At 37.1% G+C, this 24834-nt stretch overlaps 1 protein-coding gene across 1 annotated transcript in view; it reads right to left on the bottom strand.

Moving 5' to 3' along the window:
* COL12A1 (collagen type XII alpha 1 chain) overlaps positions 1-24834 on the bottom strand; it is a 121833-nt gene that overhangs the window by 44021 nt on the left and 52978 nt on the right. The window contains exons 16-37 of the mRNA XM_029284440.1: positions 24594-24733; positions 23560-23709; positions 23360-23479; positions 22507-22671; positions 22244-22390; positions 21057-21199; positions 19407-19536; positions 17096-17241; positions 16655-16784; positions 15742-15881; positions 14663-14792; positions 12125-12264; positions 10771-10903; positions 10645-10671; positions 9841-9983; positions 8805-8934; positions 5451-5590; positions 5054-5183; positions 4058-4200; positions 2856-2985; positions 400-542; positions 108-237 (exon numbers count right to left, since the gene is read on the bottom strand). Coding sequence (XP_029140273.1) covers positions 108-237; positions 400-542; positions 2856-2985; positions 4058-4200; positions 5054-5183; positions 5451-5590; positions 8805-8934; positions 9841-9983; positions 10645-10671; positions 10771-10903; positions 12125-12264; positions 14663-14792; positions 15742-15881; positions 16655-16784; positions 17096-17241; positions 19407-19536; positions 21057-21199; positions 22244-22390; positions 22507-22671; positions 23360-23479; positions 23560-23709; positions 24594-24733 — 2930 coding nt within the window. The remainder of the gene's footprint in view (positions 1-107; positions 238-399; positions 543-2855; positions 2986-4057; positions 4201-5053; positions 5184-5450; positions 5591-8804; positions 8935-9840; positions 9984-10644; positions 10672-10770; positions 10904-12124; positions 12265-14662; positions 14793-15741; positions 15882-16654; positions 16785-17095; positions 17242-19406; positions 19537-21056; positions 21200-22243; positions 22391-22506; positions 22672-23359; positions 23480-23559; positions 23710-24593; positions 24734-24834) is intronic.

Consider the following 24834-nt stretch of genomic DNA (forward strand, 5'->3'; position numbering starts at 1 on the left):
GTGATGGAGTCTAGCCTAATGGTTGCAATAGGGCAAGATCTATTTCTAATAGTTTTATTTCAGAGGATGGAATAGTTTTGCCCTTTTTAGTAAGCAGTTTGAAATACTATTAAGATTTGTAAAATTAGTTTCACTGGAGAACACAAAGACTAAACAAATAGTTCTATGTATTTCTTCCAAGAAATTATTGTCTATACATAACTGAGTAGCCTTGTCTTGGATATAGGGCATGACCACCTGTAATTATGTAATGAGAAAATAGTATTTTTCATTTCATTTTTCATTCAACAACTTTCACACAATAAGGCACTGAAATTAACAGTTAATGCAACCATTACCTTGCAGCAGCAAAGTAATAGTAAAGCAACAATTACATATATTAAAAAAATACGAACTTACATATTCATCTATGGGGTCCCCAGAAATAGAACTATATATAATTCTATATTGCTGCACAGGTCCATCTGCATGATCCCACTGAACAGAAAGACTGTTTGTTGTTGGATCAAATACTCTTATGTTCCTGGGTCCACTACGAGGCACTAAGACAAATGAACATTAAATATAAAATAAATTCAGTGTAGTAATCTTCTTAAACCATGGAACCTGCAAATACTTTACAGGGGCATGGACAAAATGGGGAAATTATGTCTTTTTAATCCAGAACAAATAACTCCATTCTAGAGATTGTGATCCAAAACTATTTTGGATTAGCCAGTTTGGAAGAACTGAAACTTGGATAAAACAAAATCCAGAAGGGGTACCTTTCCCCTCACCCACTTAACCGCTCCTAACACTGCATCTCTCATTTGCCCACCAATCCCCCAATTATTTCTTCTCTTGCTTCTCAATCTCTTCTTAGCCTTCCTGGCTTTTTCCCTACTTGGGAAAAAAAATAGCTGTTCCACTCCACGCATACAGCAGGGTTTGTTTTTGTTTTTTTTGGCAACAGCCCATCTGAAACCAGAAGTTCTGTACACAGAACATTTTGCACATCCTTAACATTAACATTAATTGACTTTGTGCGTCAATTAATTCCACTGGCTGATTCTAACTCAGTAATTTTCAAATGATGCTCAGTTTGAAAAATGCACTGCTTTTGATGATAACTAGATCTTGAATCAACAGTATGGATACTGAGCAATTACGAGCATGGGCAGCTAAAATTACTTTTCTTAACTTCACTGCTTTAACAAGGTAGAAAACAGCTGCTGTCAAACAAACAAAAAATAATAATAAATAAATAAATAATAGAATTTTCCAAAGTGGTTAACTTACTAACATTTATTTATGCAATCCAATCTTATGAGCCCTTGTAAGTTTAAAATTGTGAACATTTTTGATTTGCTATATCCTTCTAGAATAGCTTTGGGTTAATCTGGCTTCATGATCCTGGTGAATGTTCAATATATAACTGTTCGTGGCTTCAGAAACTATCATTAAAATAATTCAACTAAAATAATTGCATTTATCAAAACAAAAATTAAAACATCAAGTGAGAATTATAAATTTATTCAATGCTTATTCAACTTTTACAAGCTAAATAGGAAAAATGCTCACTCTGGAATGGCCAACTCAACAAATAGTGGAATGTTCATAAAATAAGCTTCATAGAAAATTTAGACATTATTTATTTCCCACTAACTGAAATAAAATAGTCAGTGATACAGCCAGTAATGTGTGTCTACCTCTGTAATGACCAAACACAGAATTGTGCTTTCTGAAATTGCACTTTCATCTCATTGGATGATTAAATCAACTTTCTCATTCTATATTATAATTTTTCTTTCCTCCAGAAACATCCTTCCTCTATCATTGTGATTTCCATCTTGCTTCCTCCACAATTCCTCCAGTTTTAATCCTACTCTACCCATTATTTCATTGTAGCATGCTTAATTCAACAGAATTATACTCTCGCTCTAGCCAAATGGCCTCCATTCACCATCACAGCTCAACCTGTCTCCTTTCCTTCTCCCTTTCTTGTCCTCTTCATTCCTCCATCATCTACATATCCCAACCATATGAGTAAGATTTGGAGCAGATCATCCTTGTGAGTTTCAAAAGGAGTCCTAAACAGACAAAATTTCTCCTCTCAAAACCATCCTTGAGGATGAAGATGCCTCTCTCTTGACCTCATCTAATATAAAATCCTAATATTTAAAGTTTTACATTTTTAATTATAGCAAATATTTTGTAAATTTGTACTAAAGGCCAAATGTCAATCTGAACATGTTACTATTGACAATCTAAGATGAAATCATGAAGGTCACTTTCAGTCACAATGAACTGCATGCTGATATTATATACAGATAGCTGTCAGCAGTGCTTTTTTTGTTAAAAAAAAAAAAAAGGTGCCGGAACTCACACACGTCATACAACCCGCCTTGCCCACCCTACAAGGTTCCATCCAAAAAAGGTGCCAGAACTCCGTTCTGGGCGTTCTATGACAAAAAAAAGCCCTGGCTGTCAGTATTCACTAGGGTATCTCTCTGTGTCTGATAATCCACAAGTATGTGAACATTTACCAAATTCTGGATATTCATAGTTTAGTCCTTAATATAAAAACTGGCTTTAATTCCTCTGAATACTTTAAAGTGGGACATTTTAAGTGTTTAAAGAATATACTTTAAACCAGTATTCAGAGACATATTGAACTAAATACAACAAATTTTTCTATGCAAAGTTTCCCTCTTATATGTTCATTCAATACTTCTAATCACTGAAACAGAGTAAACTACATTCATGTAAGGCCCAGTGCAGAATATAAGAACCAAAGCGTTTTTAGAGAGCTAGGTAGGAAGGAGTAATTCACACCAATCAGTGTTGGGCAATAATGTGCATGATTTTCTGCTTACATGTTCTTCCCTGTCCTGTACTTGGATCCCCTTCTCCATCAGCATACAAAGCAACGACATTTATTGAATAAGGAGTATCAGGAGACAGACGTTCCAGTAAAACGTTGCGCGTGTTGCTTGGGATAATTACCTAGAACGAAAGCAATACTGAAAATGTTGTCCGTAACTGATGGTGAACTGCTGAATATTCTTCACCAGCTTAATAGACTGCTTAAGTAATGTCTCTTCAGGGATAGTTAACAGCTGAAAAACTACCTCAACTCTCACTTGGAACGCATGACCTGGGGATTATACATCTACATAACCCCTACCCAAATTGTGAAATGTCTAAAAATGTCAAAATGTTGCTGTTACAATATTTGGCCTGACTTTTTTACATCTGTACAGTACATCTGCTAATATACTGAGGTTTTAAATTTTTACTATTATCTTTTTCCTATACCCTGTTTCCCCTCCTCCCAATGCATTGTGAGCATTTTTTTTTATCTTTGATCATGAATCAACGAAGTAAAGGACTGAAAGCTCAGAAAATCTAATACTGGAAGTTACGAAGTGGGCTTCCATGATTGGGGGTGAGCCTGAACTCAATGTTCTTACTCCTAGTCCAAAAAATTAACTATTACGCTGCACTGGTTCTAAGTACAGAAGCATTTCTCCACAAACTGATACAAGTTATGAAGCTGTCCCGAACAATGTCTACGCTACAGATAATTCTTGACTTACAACCATTCATTTAATGACTGTTTGAAGTTACAACAGCACTTAAAAAAAAGTGACTTATAATTGTTTTTCACAGTTATGACCATTACAGTATCCCTATGGTCACATGATCAATATTCAGATGCTTGGCAACTGGCATGTATTTATGATGGTTGTGGTGTCCCAGGTCATGTGATCATCTCTTGCGACTCTCTAACAAGCAAAGTCAAAGGGGAAGCCAGATTCACTTAACAACTGTGTTACTAACTCAACAACGTTAGTGATTCACTTAACAATTGTGGTAAGAAAAGCCATAAAACGGGGTAAAACTCATTTAACAACTGTCTTCACAATGGAAAGTTTGGGCTAAATTGTGGTCATAAGTCAAGGACTACCTGTATATGACATTTGAAACATTCAGACATTTACAGTGGAATAGGATGCATTATTTCTTTTTCATCAACCAGAGATTGCTTTAGAAATAATTGTGTTAAATTACTTACAGATTCTGATGGCGTTGTGGCAGCTAATGGATTATAGACAACTTTGTACTGCTGCACTGGACCTGGTGCAGCCTCCCACTGGACATTAAGGCTGTTTGTTGTTGGGTTATAAATCTGGATGTTTCTTGGTGTCCCCCTCATCACTGCATCATATAAAACAAATTTGCATTTTTAAAGAAATCTCCCTATTTGTAGACTCTGAACGAAGTATAATCACAAGAGTTAACTATTATATCAGTTGCACTTTATGTTATTTATGTAAATAATGTCTATGTCATTTGCATGAACATATTGTGTAGGCATCATTGTGTTGCACAAGCATGTCATTCCCTAAATAATGTCACTTATGTCACCACAATGACTTACTCTTCAGTTTACTGGACACTGGGGAATAATCTATACTCTTTCCCATTTCCATCCCTACCAGTCTACTAAAAGTAAGTTCCATTGTAATAATTTTGGTATCACTGAGGATCAGCTCTGGAAGAGAGCTCCCAAAAATACTTTTTCATATATTAAATAAGCTTGCAAACAAGCAGATTAATTATGACCTTTTTGTGAATTTCAGTTATGTTTCCCTGTATTTTTCCTACTATACCTAGATTTTTGGGGCAGAGTATAAACAGATTTTTCGTAAAGTAACCATAAATCATAGTTCTGAGCTCAGTCTTATAAAGAGTTCATCATTAAAACAACCCGGATTCATTAACCAACCAACTGGTTTTAAATGTGTTTTGCCATGGAGCTAAGCCAAAAATAAGCAAGCCACCACCTTCAGGCTTAGGGTTATATAGGAACCCGGGCTAATATCTACAAAAATAGCTTACTAATTTAAGTCACCTTACTAAATTAAGTCAATGATTTGTACTATAGCATAATGAAGTACAGTAAGCTTAGGCCCTGTACAATCAGCAAGTTACCTACTTCTATCTTAATTGGGGCCCAAAGTCCCAACATTTGATGAAAGAGGGAAAAACTCCTCCTAGTTCTACTTACATGTTTTCCCCGTATCAGACACCCGGCCTCCATCACCCTCTGAGTAAACAGGGACAACGGTTACTTTGTGTGGAGTGTCGGGCTGGAGATTCTTTAGAACGGCATAGTTTGTATTCCCAGGCAAAGTTACCTGTCAAAAGTTTAAAACAGGACATGTAATTGGAAATTTCATGGTTGTTCTTAAACCACTTTCCCTATGAATGTAAAAGATAACCTTCACGTTCATTAAAATTCTCCTCTTATTTTATTCAAATCTAAAATCCCAGGGGAATTTTTCATCAGTGGTGAGTGCTCCATAAGCAGAGTCCCCAAATTCAGTGGAACATCATTTTGAAAAGCCTCCAAGCAAGTGTACAGAAAACTACACAGGTACAAAATATGCACACAAAACAATTACCATTTCCTCTGTTCCTCCTGCCACGGGTGTATAATACACCTTGTACTGACGAGGATTTCCTTCCGCATGATCCCATCGTACATTCAACGTGCTAGTGGTTGGATCATAAACTCTAAGATTCCTTACGGTGTTGAGAGGTTCTGAAGTTATTGAAAAGTATAAGACAGAAAGAACTATTAAATACAGATATGCATTACTATAAATCAAAGTTCTATACATTAAATATGAAGCATGTCACAGTTGTGAGAGGGGTATCTATATAAATTGATATAATGAAGTGTTGCCCTAGTTATGTAAGCTGGCATAAAACTGACACTTGAATGGCTGCCGTGTCCACTTCAGCTGTTCATTTTTAAATGCATTGCATGGACAACCTAAACTTATTTTTTTTTAATCCAAAGAAAATTTTAAAATGCAATTTATTGCAATACAATTCTCTGCTATTGCTTTGCTACTGCTGCTGCTACTATTACTGCTACTGCTTTATTTCTGAAGCTTAAGGACGGCTGAGGAACTTCACTACTCAATAGCCATCCAACTGTACTATTTATGATATAACTAAGCTCTCATGTTCTAGAAACCATTAACCTCATTGGGTGGGAAAACCTGTTCTCCACTGACAAAAAGAAGAGGTGGAATGATGTAACCTTTAATTAAGTAGATTCAGACTAACTTATCTCACTAGATGACTATTCGGGGGGGGGGGGAACTTTATTAAAGACAAATTAAAAACCAAACTAATAAAGATGCTTCCCTCCCGTTAATCACGCAATGGTTATTAAACTATTATTCTCATTCTTGTGGGGTTAGATGTACCTATCCTTCATTAACACTATTAAGTAAAAGTTGCTAGCTTTTTAGATATAAATGCACAGTAATTTCTCCTAATAAAACTCATTTGGCCAGTGCGTTTAAACACATTTAATTCTGATATATATGTTCCTCTCTCATTCAAGCCAAATACTTGGAAAAGTTCAGAAAGTTGGGAAACCATTAATGAAAGCACACTTTTCAAGAGATAAATGGGGGAGGCGGTGGACTCATAATTTCAGTAATCAGAACTTTAATATATGTGTGTTGATATTTAACGATGACCCTTTAAGGGGCAAGCTGTAGAATGTCAACACAAAGGGTTTTTCCAACAATGAAATGAAAGTAGACTTTATCTTTATGGCTCCAACAGCCTTTTTTCATGGGGTAATACTCTGCTGACTACATAAGATTGAGGTTTTTTTTCCAAAACTGCATTCCAGCACTAGAGAGAAGTCCAGAGCACGGAAACAACTAAATTGCAGTGCACAGAAATGGATGGAAAGGGGAAAAGGATAAAAGTTCATTAAAAGGCCATGTGTAATTATGGTGAAGCCATCCAGCTTTTTTGTTATTTGTCAGTGATCCAAAGTGAAATAAAGAACCACCTCAGTCTGATTTGGGCCCAGGGAATAGAATCCCTATCTCAGAGAAAGAAAGTTGGATGCTACACGATAACTGTGTCAAGAATTGTACACTTATCATTCAATAGAAATTTTCTGGAAGAAATAAACTTATATTAGACTCTCCTTCTCTCCCTCCCTCACACATATATACCATGGAAAGAAATGAAAGCTACAGAAAGAAATTCTAAGTATTAAATACAGGTAGTTCTCAAGAAATGGTAGACTATTTAACGACTGTTCAAAGTAACTACAGGTACTCCAAAACTACATATGATCCTGTTTCAAAGTTACAGCAGCTGCAGTGCCTTGAGGAGCTGCTGAAACAATTCAGCCCCACGCTGGGTGTTTGCAAAGCTATTTTGCTGTCCTATTATCTGAAGGACCCAGCTAGGACTTAAAGGCAAAGTCCTAGGTAGATCCTACAGCAGGCATGTCAAACTCGCAATGTCACACGACGTCGCACAAATTATCGCAACTTTTTTCCCATTGCCGGCGAGGGGGTAGGCACGGTTTCAGCGTGACGCATCCGGCCAGTGGGCCGGCAGTTTGACATGCATGTCCTACAGACAGTCAGATGAACAGCAAAAAAAGCTTTGCAAAGACCCAGCATCTGCCATTTTATTGCACAAGTCTCTACTCTGCTAAACGTTCAGAGATGTTTTATTTTTATTTATTTTTTCTTCTAGTTCAAGGGGAAAAGCTGCAGAAAGATTTTCTCTCCTGGCTTGCTCGGTTCCTCTACTCTTCAGCCTGGAGTCAGGAAAAGGTTTTTTTTTAAAGAGATAAGAGATTGGAGAGCAAAAACAGGGAATTTAGTTTTAGCGTATAATGGGGGAAGGGGGTGAAGTCAACAAGTCCATCCCTCCCAGCTTTTTCTTTTCTGTTTATTGAAGCAATGTGGGCTTCTGGGGAAGGGAGGAGGTTAAGCAAGGGAAAGGTTTTGGAAAGCTGGTCCTGAAGCTGCTGCCTTTGCATGCAGGAGCTGGCCTCCCCAAAGCCTAACAACAGTCAGGAGAGGTTTGCATCCTCCCAACTGTCCTATTATCTGAAGGACCCAGCTAGAACTTAAAGGCAAGTCCTAGGTAGATCCTACAGCAGGCAGGGGCAGGAAGCCCTGAAAGGCTAGGAAACTGGTCCTTTTTTTGCCTCAGAAAGGCAGGGAAGCTTGGAAGGAGAAAGGGCAGGAGCAGAATTATGAAAGGCAGTCGCACCCAGCATATTCCTTCTCCATTGTTTCTCACTGCCAAGACAGCCAGCTGTGCAAGGGCTGGCATGTGAGGCACCCGAGGGGTGGGGAGGAGAACGTGGGGTACCTCGGGCTGGGGGAGGCCTTGGGAGGCCTAAGGCAGGTGGGCTAGTGTCTGCACAAGGCCTCTCAGGATCTCCCCCACCCGAGCACCACTTTACGACCCCGTGCATTCATTTAACAAATGCAGTAGGGAGAGCAAGGATGGCTGGTATTTGAGGCAGTTCATTTAATGTTTGTTGCGACTTCTGACCCTAGGATCCATTATGTCAAACTCATGACATCACATGAGGTCACGTGATGTATCGGAACTTTTCCCTCATTGCCGGCAATGAGGTGGGCACGGTTTCCTCGTGACGCATCCAGCCCGTGGGCCAGCAAGTTTGACACCCCTGCCCTAACTGGAGGACTACCTGTACTGATTCAAAACAAATCCTACTTTGAATCCTACCGTGGACTTGAATACAATGGAATGACATGGAAAATAGCAAGGCAACAAACTAAACAGAAAAAAGTTGTTTAGAAGTTGATAATGTGGCATTTTTTAAAAAAAGTGACCGAGGGTCATATGACAATGAACTCCAAAACCTGCCAACTTCCCCAATCTTTTAAAAATCTCTTCTGTGATTCCGTTTCAGTGAAAAACAAAATGCTCAGGATAGTTTCACTTACTGGTCTTGCCCTTTCCTGATATTTGTCCTCCGTCCCCTTCTGCATAAATCGAAGAAACTGTAATGCGGTAAGGGGTGTCAGGCCGCAGCTTCTGAAGCACGATGCTGTTCTTGCTTCCTCCTACTGTGGACTTGAATACAATGGAATGACGTGAAAAAATAGCAAGGCAACAAACTAAACAGAGTTTAGAAAAAGAAGTACATCTTGCATGTGTACAGATTCAGGGTTCAGGTTTCTTGCTCAGAATGATAGTACTGCAACTATTTCATTAAACATTTTATAACATGTTAGGTGGACATTTTTAATTGTCTGGTTATTTGTCAGACACAAGAATGACAAGACATCAGTCAATGCAAGAGTGTTTTAAAATAAAACATTTGTTTTAATTCTGCATATCAGTTAGAAAACATAAACATGAGAATGCTTATGTGTCTGATTAATTAAAAGCTATTAGCTATAGCTCCCCGGCATAGGAATTTGTAGGGAAAAGGGGAAGAATAGGACAAACGTGTAGCATGATATCACAGTGCAAAACCTGCAAAACCACATGTATTCAAAGTCACATCATTACATAATTGCCATTTTTTTCATCATCACAATTCATAACTGACTCATTGATCCCAGGGCCTTTGTTCAGCTTTTATTATGGACAAAACGATAGATAATATGACATGAAATTTCATCAAAATCCAATTGCGAGGACATGCAGCAAAATTAACTGTATATAGTTATGATAGTTCACAATCAACATCCAGATACATGTGTTTTTCTCTATGGGTGAGCTTAGCCTATCTTAGAAATCTTGCATTTTTTGAAGCATAGCTAGAAGTGTCATCCTGCAACTTTTCTCTCCCTCTCTCTCAAGTAAAATTCTACACTGAGGTAATTTTTTATCTAACAGTCAATATTTCTTCATTGTAACAGAGGAAGCAAATTCATTTCACCTCATCATGCAGAATGTTAAAACCTATAATGTTAAAATTAAAAAACTTTTTTTTTTTAACAGAGAATGCTTTTCCTCTGGAGAATTAATTACCGAAAGTTCAGGACCATCACCCGTAGCAGGTCGGTAATTGATCCTGTAACGTTGCACACGTCCAATGGCAGGATCCCACTTGACAGTCAAGCTATTGGATGTTGCATTATATACCTGGAGATTCCGTGGGGGACTCGTTGGTACTGGTAGGAAATTATTAAAACAGTTGCTGAGCCAGAATCTTATAAAAAATAAATGTGCAGTACAACCATACTATCATATGAACACTATGTCCTCATGTCTGAGAAAAATATTTTTAATATTTTAAATTAAATTGGTTTTTTATTTAAAATGAAATGTAACTGTCTAAAATTTGGATTTTAAACATTTGTACCTTCACAATATATACCAAGTAATATTTATAAAATACTACCGTGCCAGACTGCACTGGGGAACCAAAAAATGACAGACATGCAATGTATCAACTATGTGACTCTAGGTCAGCAACTAACTCTTAATCTAATCTATTTCATATGATTCCTATAAGGATAAAATGGGGTGCAGGTGAAGGGAATTTCATTTGAATGCATGGAGGAAGTGAGGATGATAGTCAAGGTCAAAAATGTTGGACAAGATCCATGATGCGTATTATTCAGGATTCATAGCATGAGAGATCTATGATGCAAACACAGTATTCAATAATTCAGTGATGCCTCAAGATGCTCATTGAGCATGTAAGATAAATTATATATATACTGTGTGTGTCTATGTAATATTTTCCAGGGATATCTATTTGCTATCTTTCCTATTATTTTCTACTAGTCCTATTTTTGCAACATGCTAGTTATGAAGTGAAGCACCTACCTGGTGTTGTTATAGGCACAATGGGCACTGTAAAGAAAAATACAACAGAGATTAAGTGGGTGTGAAGCCTGTGCCCTTTTGTCATCCTATATTACTAATTAATTAAGATATTTCAAAATTGCTTACATGTACGTTCACTCCCAATCAATTCATCACTCTCTGATTCATCAGGATAAATTGCAGTAACTGAGATGTCATACAATGTGTCTGGGATAAGATTTTCAAAAAGTTGCGTATTTTCATCACCATTTAGAATTGTCTTCAAGAATTATTGAGGAAAAAGAAGAAAAAAATAGAAGAGGTTACATACCAAGCAATTCATGTATCAATCGTGAACATTTTTAATATGATAAAGTATATCCTAGAAGATATGCAACCGTTAGCCTTTCTCAAGGCACTAGAGAACCTGGTTGTTTCTCCAGGCATTTGCATTGTTATTTACTGAGTTTTTCAGTAAGTGAGGTTATTGTTTATCCTTGGGTGCCATGTGTGGTGGGTTTTAAAACTACCCAGAGTCAATCTGTCTCCCCCCCCCCCATCTCTCTCACTCACACACACGCGTATGTAATTTTACATTACCAATCCATTCATCTTCAAGAGGTACAATTAAATCTATCTATCTATCTATCTATCTATCTATCTATCTATCTATCTATCTATCTATCTATCTATCTATCTATCTATCTATCTATCTATCTAAACCACCCATCTCCCTCAAAGAGGGACTCTATATGCGATGGGAAGGAACCACTCCAGAAAATACACCATAAACCAACATTTTCAATAAAACCATCACCACCATTGGCCTTTATCTCTACATGAATAATGGTATTATTCAGAAGGATGAAATAAGGAACAGACCCTAAATTGCAGATCAAGATCAAAGAGAGATTCAAGAAGAGCCATTACTGCCCAGAAATCAAGATTCTATTCTTGTAGCCTCACATATTGGAAAAAGGAGAGGGGGAAAAATCAGGTTTCTTGATATTCCTTAGCTACAAATGCATTCTCCATCATTCTGACAAACATTAATTACCTTTAAGGGTCCATCTTTTGGGGCTGATGGGCACCTCTAGAATTTTGAAAACATATCAGAAATGCCCTCAGAAATGTTTGCAATGGAGCCTGCTTATCTGTAAAATGGTTACCACGATGGGAGTGACCATCACAAGACATCTTCTTACCAGAAGAGGTAAGATTGCTCCCAATCATCCTCTCTAGATGAGGCTGGAGGTTGATACTTTATTTTGTAGCACAATAGGTTCCCCTTTGTTTATCTTTCAATTAAATATCTTTTAAAATCAGGTTTAGGAGGAAGCCTTACACGATAGTAACCAAGAGAATATCCATAGCACATAGGCATAGGCATCTCAGATTTTAATTATGAGTAAATGTAACTGCTTAAATTTCATATAATCACTGGATTAACACTTCCACACTTGTTGAATGTACTCATTTTCTAGAATCCAAAAATTCCTACCTCCTGTTTTTCACGTTCACCATAAGGCCCCCACATTACTCGGTAGAGAGCTACATCAGGTGCTCCATGATCCCAAGTCCCTCTGAAACTAGTTGTGGTGACTTGATCTGTTCTCAAATTGAGCGGTGCTGGTACAGGTACTGTAGAGTGGGGAAGAGAGAAGAAAAGTCTATGCATACTGTATATACTAAATCACTAGATACAAAAATTTACTGAGTAAGACCTTTTTGTTTTGTGTGTAACAACATGGGAATATACACAATAATTTCCCCACTTAGAACAATCTTCACTTTTTATAAAGCTTCATATGTATCGAATGTTGCTATGGCTAATACTTACACCTGGCAAGTTCAGGCCCATGAATGCTGGGAAAGACTTAACAAGTTTCATTTTCATTTTCTTTTCATTTTATTAAATTTATACCCCGCCCTTCTCCCGGAGGACTCAGGGCGGCTTACAGCCAGTTTAAAAACAATAATACAATACCATACAAAATTTAAAAATGATTAAAAATAAATATTTAAATAGGCCGCTTCTACTAAAATTTTGTTAAAACCAATTAAAATACCCCTAGGCCAGTCCTGCCCGCTGAAATAACCAAGTCTTGAGGGCGCGGCGGAAGGAGGGGAGATCCGGAATAACCCGGATCTCTGGGGGCAGCTCGTTCCAGAGGGTGGGTGCTCCGACAGAGAAGGCTCTCCCCCTGGGTGTCGCCAGCCGACACTGTCTGGTTGACGGCACCCTGAGGAGGGCCTCTCTGTGGGAGCGTATCGGCCGGTGGGAGGTAATCTGTGGCAGAAGGCGGTCTCGGAGGTAGCCAGGTCCAATGCCATGGTGCGCTTTAAAGATGATGATCAACAAGTTAAGTTTCAAAGCTCTATTTCAATATTTTTAACAAAGAGAAAGGCTAATTGAGGATTGCAGAAGTGATTTAATTGTCATAGAGTTGAATGAAAGACAAAGTCTTTTTGTAGTAATAAACTAGAAGACCTGTTTGTGGGTCTCCCAGGGTCATCTGTACAGCTATTGTAGAAAACTACTATGACCCAGTAGGGATGCTCTTATATTGCTTAACTGGAAGCAGTGTGACATAAAAGATACTAATTAGAACATGGTGGGCTGATAACACAATTGCAATACTGTTCAGGTGAAGCAGTGAAGGAAGCCTAATTTTTCAAAGATCAAAATAATCTTAATTTTTCAAAGTATGTATCTTTAGGCTTAAGATTGAAATATGCCACCCATACTCCTGATAACAATTTTTCAACCTTTCTGGATGGAATAAGAAGAAGCCTACCCAGTATCAATAAAATGAAAGAGGCATCATTTCAATGATTTAAGATAATTTTACTTATTTTAATCAGATATGGAGTCTATGTATGACTTCAGAAGTGGGACTATCGAACGTAATGAAGCAATGAAGCTTTCGTTGTTGGATGATAACCTTATATTTACAAAGAAAACCCTTTTCATAGTATTGTCACATAGGAATCATCTACACATTAATTCAGCCAACCAAAACCACACATTATCTCCACAAAAACTACATCACCCAATTTCCAATGACTTTCATCATTTTATTATTAACTCACCCACTGAACTTTACAGCAGTGGAAATAAATGCTCAGTCCACTGAAGGCACTAAAGAGTTCTGATTTCACAAAGTCCATAGTCAGGATTCCCATGTGGTGACAAGAAACAACAATATTGCCCTAGACAGCTTCCAAACACAACTCAAGGTACCAATACTGTCCAGCTTTCATTAAAAATATTGAGAGAATACATAAACTAAGCATTGCAACATGCTCTACCTGGGGCTACCCTTGAAAATTACTTGAAAGCAGCAGTTACTCACAGGAAGAAGTGTAATTTCAATGTAAAACTAACGCACATTGAAATATCACACTTTTTATGGTATGGAACACACAACCTTAAAAGAAAAGGGATACATCTGCCTAATTACCCAAATCTGCCAATTAACCCAGTGGATTAATAAATGTGGTAGCCAGATCACACAAAAGAAGAGCAAAAGAAAGAATGCAAAGAGAACAATTTCTTTTGTAGATTTTTTTTTCTTGTGGTTGCAAACCCATATCCTGCAAAAAAGAAAAAAGAAAGGAAAGGAAAGGAAAGAAAAGCAGCTGTTGAGCCATACAAAAAAAAAAAAAAGTCCTGACTTTGGGTGGTCATGGACAGTTATTAGGCATGCAGAGATCTGTTAATGATGCACTTCAGATTGTGGTGCCATGCTTTTAAAAGGCTATAGCTGCTTCAAAGATCATTATGATTTTTATATTTGTATCTGGATATACTGCTTCTTTCTTAACATATCAGCCAAGGAACAGATGAGCCCCTTGATAGAAATATCATCAAAGCACTGATACTCTTACACAAAGGTACACAAATGCAACACACAACTCTAGCCATCTGTTTTAACTAATAACGCTACAATATCCTAACATCCTATAAAACCATATTTCAGGCCACACACTTGTATGAGAATCTGAAGAAGCCCATTAAGTAACAGCATTGACTTACAAGTGGTGGCTTCTGCTGCTACTGGCACAGAGAGCCCATCATCATATTCTGCAGCAAGTTCTACGTGGTAGAGTGTTTTTGAAAAAAGATCAGGAAGAGACGTGCTGGTCTGGGATGGATCCACTTTCACCTGAATAAACAAAGTAGCCAGATTTCTTTCTTGAGACTTATTTTTCCCAGGCAGTAGAAAGTTTACAACTATTTCTAATATATTAGAATTCTAATATATTATTATTAATAATATATTATTAATAATAACACCTGGATTTAACTAAGCAATATGTTTATTTTCAAATGAGTTACATTATCAGACATTAAACTGTGTATTTTATCTGGGATTCTTTCAGATGTTGAAAGAATAAAATTCTACACTTCTCCAACGATCAACTTAAAACATGTGGCACTTTCTTTATTCAATCTGTTTGAGAAGTGCAAGGATAGTCTGCCGTTTGTAGCTGTTCAAACTAATATTCTGATATCTGGGGTGAGCATCACATTCATTCAAATCCTGAGTTGATTCAAAGAGATGCTATGGCCCTCACAATATATTTCCATGTGTGATGATGTCATCATGCACATGAGAAAAATTACATTATTCTCAACATGTCATTTTATGTGAATACCATAAATCACAATGAATTTGATTTGTTGCATGACAAAACCATTTCCATTGCATCAAGATGTGGCAAATCAAGTTTTCACTGTGGTTATTCTCCCTGTTTCTATTACAATCTTTTCTAAATGACTGAATCAGTATAAAACCAAATATTGTCTATTTTTTATACAGCCTGATTATCCATCTCTATGCTAATGTTCTGATTTAAAAAAAATATTTTAAAAGCCCCCTCTTTTTTTGCTATGCAGGTTTACATATCATCCAATTAAGATGTACATTTTGCTTGTAATAATAAGATCCTGCTCATCATACAGTATAATCACAGTATTATTAAAGTCAAAGGAACTAAAATCATTTGATCTTAATTTTACAGATCATGGACTTTGGCTCCTGTTTATTTCTTAACAATACTTATAAAATGATCCTGATTTAATATTTAATTTATTTTTACACACAGATTTACCTCTTTTACATCATCTTCTCCAGCTGCTTTATATTTCACTATGTAATTACGAACTTTTCCTGGAGCGTGATCCCAATTGACTTTCATGTTGCTGTGAGTGACATCACTTAGCCTTAGTCTTTTTGCTCCGCTTAAAGGTACTGAAAAATAAACATAGTATTGCCCAAGTTCTTAGATAATATTCTTCTAAATCAATCAATCAATCAATCAATCAATCAATCAATCAATCAATCAATAAATAAATAAGTAAATAAATAACATATAGCCAACCTATCCTACTCTGAATTTAATTATTAAATTAATACACCATTATTAATTCATTAATTTAAAATTTTTAATTTCAAAACTGTTGTACAGAACTGCAGATGAAGACAAAGGTTTTGAAAATCATATCCTCATTGTTACCATTCAAGTAGGTAACATTATATATAATAAGGCCATTATCTTTCAATTTTCTGGGGAAAATACTTCCCAAAATCTATACTATCCATGAAAAATAGCTATATACTGTAAATCCCAGCTGTTACTAGAAAAAGAATACCAATGATTGATGTTCAAGCCTAACATTCATGCTTTCAAAATACTTCATGTCAGTATCTTTTCACGAAAAGCTACCCTAACCCTTTAAGTTTAAGTCACCAAATAATAATCCATGCTAGCTGAGGTATCTAGGAAGTACAATCCTACCAGAGCAATGGGACAGTGGGGTAAGTGCTTACAACTGGCAGTAATTATACTGCAGATATATGTAAAAAGGAGTTGGGTAGCACTTTTTCAATCTAAATAGTTTTCTTAAAAGGTACAAAGTTTTTGATTTTTGGCTACCACGGGCTAACACAGCCCTCCGCTTATAGAATCTCACTAATCACTAAAGCAACAGACAAAATATTTCAACAAATGGTATTATTCCTACATGTGACTTCCTGAGTAGTGAGTGGATCACTAATGAGGTCACCAAAAGTTGAATGAACTGTTAAAGTGTACTCAGTATTTGGGATCAAGTCAACCAGCTGTACATCATTCACTGATGCTCCTACCCGCATCTAGAAGAAATAAAGGAAAGAGGAAAAATATCAAAATAAAAAACAAAATGTTTAAAAATGTTTTCTTAAAAAACATTTATTGCCCAGAGTTACCTTGAGGTAAGATGGGCGGCTTATAATTTTTATAAATAAATAAATAAATTTACAGTTTCCTGGCTTTTGCCATACTATACAGTGCACCTGTTGATGCATTTGATTTTATACTGTAAAAGGCAAATTATATCTCATTGTTTGGGTATATGGGAGTAAATACACGTATCTTCTCTCTCTCTCTCTCTCCCCTCCCTCCCCCCACCCTCTCTTGTTGTTACCTCTTTTTCAGTTGCTGGTATTGTGGCATTGACAGGCTCATATAATAACATGTAACCAGTAGCTCCTTTTACAGGTTCCCACCGCACACGCATTGTCCTTGAAGTGACATCATAAGCATTCAGGCTCCTCACCAAAGGGATTGACACTGTGAAAAGCATAAATATTCACTTCAGCTACTCACATCAACATACTTATTTCCCCCTTTATCTCCCAAACATTGGTCATTTCACTTCTTTCTGGTTTGGGAAACAGAACATTGAAGGAGAGATTGTTGGACCTTTTTACTTATTATACTGGGATAATGAAGGACTGCAACACTGTGACCAACCAATTCAAGCACAGTCACATCCACTGATACCCATGCAGATTTTGCTATTTGCTAAGATTTGTGTGAACAAGGTAGATATTAAATAACCTGAAGCTTCTAATGTAAGATTACCAATTTTCTTGTGACCAGCAGGATTTAAAAAACAAACAAACAAAGTTCTCAGAAGCGTTTTTTGTCTCATGCCTAGTAGCATCATGATCTCATCGAAGTGGGCAGGGCCAATTTTGTTTAGCCCACCTTAGAAGGGTTGATAATGCTAAAAACATCCATTTCATCCTATAACCCTCAAACTTTCCAACTACAAAAATAAATAAAATTCAGGCTTAAATTGTTGGTGATACTTATTCAAATGGTTTGGAAACCACAGGGGGAAAAAATCCATGGGGGAAGAGGAAGATTGAGTAGCTTCATGAAGGCCAGGCAGCAGAATCCAGATGACTCATCCTTCCTCTGGCGTAGGGCCAGTGACCCGTTTCTAGCTTGGTAGGTAACTATCGCATAGGTCCCTACTAAAAGATATAGCACTCCTTTGGGAATAAATTATCAAATTGAATATTCCACTCCTGGTTAAGGATCAGGTCGATAAATAATGTCAAAAAAACCTACGAAGAGTCAATTTTATTAAGCAATTGCTTCATGTGACTGATTCTTACCTTTTATGCAATGTTTTTTATAAGTCACTCTCCGTTCTATGGTCTGAGCAACAATAGGCAAATTCTTTTTTTGCTTAATATATTACAGATATTAGAGTTCCAGTATTTCTTGTTTTAAATCCTGGACTCTTTTTAACTAAGACAAGGACACATGTTAGGAGGTTATGATTTCTTAAAAAAAAAAACAACTACGTGGCTTATTTATGGTTTATATATATTCATTCATTCTTTCATTCAATTTACTGTATGTGCACCACCCAAAGTGCAATACATCTCTAGGCAGTTAACATCTGGTTGAAAGCCACAAACAAACATTTCAAAGCAAAACACTAATGCACATCACATCTGATGCCTCTCACGTGTCTATCTACTCCCCCTCCCAAGAACATAGACTGCAACCAGCCTCAGATGAAGGAGGAGATCCACTGCAAGCCTGTCCCCTCCTCCCAACCCCGAGCTGACAGCCACTGAGAGAGCGAGAGACCACCAAACGTGCCAGAAATAACTCTCAAGTGCCACTTCAGTATTCTATACAAATCTGGAACCAGATCCTGATCCATCTCAGACTGGATGGCATCAGTGAAGGCAGTTGAAAGTTCCCAAAGATCATAAGTTTGGGAAGCTCCACAAGCAACATAGCCAGTGTCAAGCAGCTCAAATAGGGGAGCTGCTATATAGCAGGGAAGGTGGTGCAGTAGCAACAGCCCCATGTGATCCCTAGAATGTCACAAAGATGGTTTCTGGTTGACTATCCAGAGTTATTCTTCTGAAAGCCATCAGTTTCCCAGATGTCTATGGACATTCTATCAACTCTGTCTTGGGGATGCAGCAAGCGCAACACTTGAAACGCAGTGAGAAAAGTACTAAAACATCTCCATTCCTCACCCCATCAGTCATATCCAGGTCTCTTGGGAAGAATTCAGAGGACTGCAATGTGAAATCAGTAGGCAACCTTTACATACCAGCTTCAATATCATCTATGGAGATTCTCGATCACCCAGGTCATGGTTGTCCCAAAGGGGTTTTTCCCGAAGGCAACGGGACTTCCTTAGTTTTTTTCCTTTGAAAATGTTTTGCTTCTCATCCAAGAAACTGGAACTAAAGAAGCTTCTTGGATGAGGAGCAAAACATTTTCAAAGGAAAGAAATAACCAAAGTCCAGTTGCCTTTTGGAAAAAGCACCTTTGGGCCAGTTTCAATATCCTGCACTATCTAAGGCCAGTCACTTATCAAACAAAAAGTAAAGGCCGTTTGCCATACATTTTATTAATATTATTTGTATGCACTAACAATTATTCAGTATGTCTATTATTTTGGAATATTCACTTACATGTTGTTTCAGTCCCTTTTAATGGTTCACTACTGGTTCCTTCTACAATAGAAAATACATTCACAACATATTCTGTTTCAGGCTTGAGGCCAGTGAGGACAGTAGTAGTGTCCGAACGACTTACAAAGACCTGAATAAAAATAAATAAAACAAAAACAGATATAATTGAACATATTTCACAAATAAATGTAAAATATACATAGTTATCTTAGTTCAGGTACTAAATAATTTAAAACAGAACTTAAGTTGTCCCTATAGCAGATGTAATAGTATATACAGTATGTGATGCCAAAAGCTGTAAAATATGAATTATTTGGAAAATTAGGGTGTGTAACTCTTAACATCCTTACAGTAAGTTTCACTGCATCAAGGCTGAAATCTATCTGGAATATGCAATCACAGAAGACAGCAGAAAAGTGTACTATATGTACAGTATATAAATTGGCTACCATCTCTCTGTATGTGAGGGTTTAGGGGCTGTTTCAAATACATACTGCACTAAGAAACCAACCAACTGTGGCTCCAAATATCGGAATATGAATATATATGTACACATATTGCTGTATCATGGCTCCTCCCATATTGCTGTATCATGGCCCTGATGATGCCGGACGTTTCCGGCGAAAGCTTGGCCCAATAAATTTTAACTCTTTTGTACTTTTTACTCTTGGTGTTCGACCTTTTAATCATGAATATCCCCAAGAGTCGAATTTTTAATACTATAAACTGTCATGTACACATATATATTTATAAAATTGCAACATACAAAACTATAGTAATAAATATATCATATAGTAAGCATATATACAAAAATAGGAAAGGGAAAAAGAGATAATTTTTATATGCAGTAAAAGCTCTGTTACTACAGTATATAACTTCTCTTCAGCTACAGAGTTTTTCCTTCCTCCCCTCCCCTCCTGGGGCTTCTTCTGATCATGTCTATTATTTGCAAATGGTTAAAAAGCCTGTGTTAATGCTCCTAAGTATTCTGGATGTTATGGCATCCAGACAATTATGGTAGGATGCAAACTGCCTGGTTGCCACATGGGAGACATTATTTTTGTATAATCAGTTCCAGTACTAGCACTAGCCTGAGGATCAGCTTAAACACAACCACACTATTGGGAAAATAAGCATTAAATTAATGCCTATAACTAATCAATCCCTTCTGTTTAATACCAACCCTTACTTGATTGGACTGGTTAAGCAATACAGTATGAGGACTCTACTCCAAGCGAGACATCCATTGCTATTGTTATTAGTATTGAGTAATACGGTACTAATGCGGGCTCAGGAATTCTGCGAGATGAAGCCCACGGATCGTAAAGTTAGCCACAGTTGACCATCCTTGCTATAAAGTACAGTGTATCTCTTCTTCCAGCACCCAATCAGCCCAGCAGTCCCAGCCATTCTGAACCAGTATCAATAAGATATCACTTATTGCCTTTCTGTGTTTAATTTGGTACTATGTAACAAGGAAACATTTTGCTCAAGTGCTTTGAGAATAGTTTAAGGCTTACCTATCAGCCACCCATGCATGCATATATTCACCATATGATTTAGTCAGAAACAGTGGAATTTAGGAATCTAAACTAAGCAAAAATATCCCCCCTAAAATAAGAAATAAAATAATCTGTCTCCACATCTGACCTCCTGTGGTGTGCCTCCTCGGGCAGGATAATATTCAACTCTGTATCTATCCACACTCTCAGTGGGTGCAGTCCAAGACACTCTGAACGAAAGAGGGGTCACTTCAGAAGTAACTAGATTGGTGGGTGGCAGAGACAAATCACCTGTTGGGACAAGAAACAAATGGAATTTACAGTAAGGAAGTCTTGATGATAAGAAGATTTGCTAGAGATGAATCATAATTGAAGCAACAAAATATATAAAGATGCTTTTTCTTAAGCACATAAGAACACTTTATTTATTATTTCAATATTAAAGCCATTTATGTAGTGAATGGAGCTGTATCTGAACCACATTCATAACAGAAGTTACAGGAAAACAAACTGCGCACAATGAGAGAAAATCTGAGCAAATCTGGAAAACTGGTAACAATGTCCCCTTTGCTGGATATATTCAAACAGAAACTGAACCCGTCAAAATGCTTTAGGGCAGTGGTGGCGAACCTATGGCACGGGTGCCAGAGGTGGCACTCAAAGCCCTCTCTGTGGGCACACGTGCTGTTGCCCCAGTCCTAGGCCTTCAGCTGGGTTTTATAAAACCTTTTCGCTTTAGGCCTCTGCCGCCGTGTGCAAAAAAAAAAAAAGGTTCAATCAATCAGTCAATTTCAACTTCTCACGGAAAAAAAAAGATCTTGCAAAGTTGGAATTGATTGAACTTTTTAGTCCCACCCAGTCTGCCATTACCACTGCAGCCACGCCCACCCAATGGGCCACACCCACCCAATGGGCCACACCCACCCGGCACCCGACAATGCATAAGTGGGTTTTGGGTTGCAGTTTGGGCACTCGGTCTCTAAAAGGTTCGCCATCACTGCTTTAGGGTGTGAAAACAAGAATTAAGCATCATATTGGCCTTAACAGCCTTAATCTTCCATTTCAACTCTATGATTCTAATGAGACAAGGCATCCTAATAAAAATCATTCAGTGATTGCACATTTTAATATGTGTTATTTCCCTATGCATATATGAAATACATAAGGGTATAGACATTGCATGGCAAGAGAAAACAAATATGAAAAGAACTGCATTCCTACGTAGACCAGAGATATGGATATCTTGTTCAGAAACTCTGCTTGACCACATTCCAAGAGAAATTAAGCAGACAACTTTTTCTTAAGCACAAAATAAAATTCTGAGGGGTAACATACCTGATCCTTTCACGCTATTGCACAAATTATCAGTGACACTATCAACAATGTTAACCAGAAGGTTGAAATCTTCAACATTGAAAGCATGGGTGTCATCCGGATCACTTGCAATCTGCTTCAGTTCATTCACATCCGCATTTTTAATACCTTAAAAACCACAAGATAATACATTTTAAGTGATTATTTAAGTAATCATCTAGATATGAGCAAAATTATATTCCAAACCCTTTCTATATTTGATTTCCTCTTCACCTGATACTCACCGATAGCAAAGATCTCCACTCCCTGTTCCTTCAGTCTGTCTGATGGAATATTTATGTCATCCTGTGACTTGCCATCAGTAATGAGGACAGCGATTTTTTTAGCTCCAGGCCTCAAGCCAGCTTCAGTCTTAAAATTGTTTCTTAAGATGAAGCTCAAAGCCATTCCTGAAATCACACATAGGCATATATAAAATGAGGAACTCAATATTTATTGGCCTTTTTTATGCTCAGAAAGTAAACCTCCAAAAATATTATAGCCTAATTTACTAGTAGATCGGTTCTTGGAGGCCTTTTATACTTTCCTTTTATTAGAACAATAATTCTATTCTTGTGAGACTAAAGGTTGCCAGATATCTGTTCCTGGCCAATTCGCAACAGAACCAGCAAAACCTCCAATACAATTACCAAAGTCTCTCACTCCTACTTGGGAGTCACTGTAGATCAAGATAGTTTCTTTCATAGGATAGGAAATGTGAGGGCTAGACTACCAAAGGCACAGTGATACAGTACTACTCACAGTGATACAGTACTACTAATTTTGTGAGTCGTTTTTTCCCAGTATAATGTATGCTGAAAAAATCAATAGCAAAATAGAGAGCCAATTTGGTCTAGTGGTTAAGGCACCAGTCTGGAAAGCAGGAGACTGTGAGTTCAAATTCTGCCTTAACCATGAAAGCCAGCTGGGTGACTTTGGCCAGTCATTTTCTGTCAGCTCAACCCCACCTCACAACCCCACCTTGTTGTTTTGAGGAAAACAGAAGGAGAAAGAAGGTGTATTGGATATGTATGCTGCTCAAGTTATTTGTTAAGAATAATAAAGGTGAGATACACACACACACACACACACACACACCTGTTAGGGTGTTGCCTCCTTTATATGGCAAATTGGCCACAGCGTCCAATAAACTCTGTTTAGTTGAATGGGCATTGAGGTTCCATTCTGTTCTTGGATCTCCACTATACTGTGCAAGAGCTGGGGAGAAAATGTAGTGTAATTATAAATTGTCTTACAATAGCATAACTCAAAATATTCCAATTCACTTCAAAACTTACCGACTTGCACTTTGTCTGGACCAATATCAAATACTTGAACAATGCTAGCAATAAAGCTCCGGACTGTTTTAAAATTTGCTCGACCAATGCTCCAAGAACCATCCACCAGCAATACAATATCTGCTTCAGTTCTGGTTTTACATTCTAAGCCTATTGCAGCAATCAGAATAAATCTGAGTTAGTTACAAACAACTTTTTTTTTCCAATCCTGTCTTACAATATACATAAAATGAAGATTTTAATTAACTTGAAGTTCTTTTATGTACGTCTTAACTAACTGAAATTCTTCTATGATCATTTCATTTCTTGCTAATAATGAAAAAGATGTCCAAGGTTGCATATATTATTAATTTAAAAATATTATTGTCATATGTACTGTATACTGATTAGATGGACACAACCTAAGTAAACTTAAGTAAGTGATCAACGATTGCTTCTGCATATTCATCAGTTCCAATCAAGAATGCTTAATGTCTAAATTATAGGTATTAGAAACGGTCTTTAGAGCGTAATATATATGCATAACACAGCACATTAACAGCTATATTTGCTAATTAATGCAGATGGTGCAGATATTTGCACATGTAAATCACAAAAGGAAGCACAACACAAATAAGATAACAGAAACAAACACATAAAAGAGTGGAAGTGACAAAACACACACATTTATAAAAGTATTAAATGCTTAGAAAGAAAAAAATACTGGGGATTTTCAATGTATGAGAACAAAAATAAAGAGCTCACTTTCCATATGTTGGAAACGACAGTATATTTACAGTATTACAAAGCAAAAACAGCACAGAATATTTAAACAATCCTTTCAACACCTATTGTAAAATTTTTAAAATGCATTCTTCCTCCTCCTCTTTGCTCTGAAGTTCATGTTATCAGCTGCAAAACATTCTGGCTTCCTGCCATCGCAGCTTCTGGTCTTTACATGGAAGGAATCCCACTGAGTAAAATCAAGCACACTCATCAGAGTTAAAGATGGGTTCATCTATGTTTCACATCATTGCTCCAATATTCAGATTTACTGAGAACAGCTACTCCAGGACCTGAAGATTTAAAAGTATGACTTTCTTCTGCGTAAAACAATAAATTCTGAACTTTAATCAATACAAGGATCATAAACTGGGAAGCAGAATATAGCTTACAAATCATGCATTTTCTAACCCTGGGTCACAATCAAAAAGCTGTACTGTATGTCTATTCCACGCCACTACACATATTTCAATGCCATGGGAGCAATACTGGGAATGGAGATATCTAGAATCT

The sequence above is a fragment of the Protobothrops mucrosquamatus genome, unplaced genomic scaffold, assembly GCF_001527695.2.
Source record: "Protobothrops mucrosquamatus isolate PMUCROS unplaced genomic scaffold, P.Mucros_1.0 scaffold594, whole genome shotgun sequence".
In the NCBI taxonomy this organism is placed as follows: domain Eukaryota; kingdom Metazoa; phylum Chordata; class Lepidosauria; order Squamata; family Viperidae; genus Protobothrops; species Protobothrops mucrosquamatus.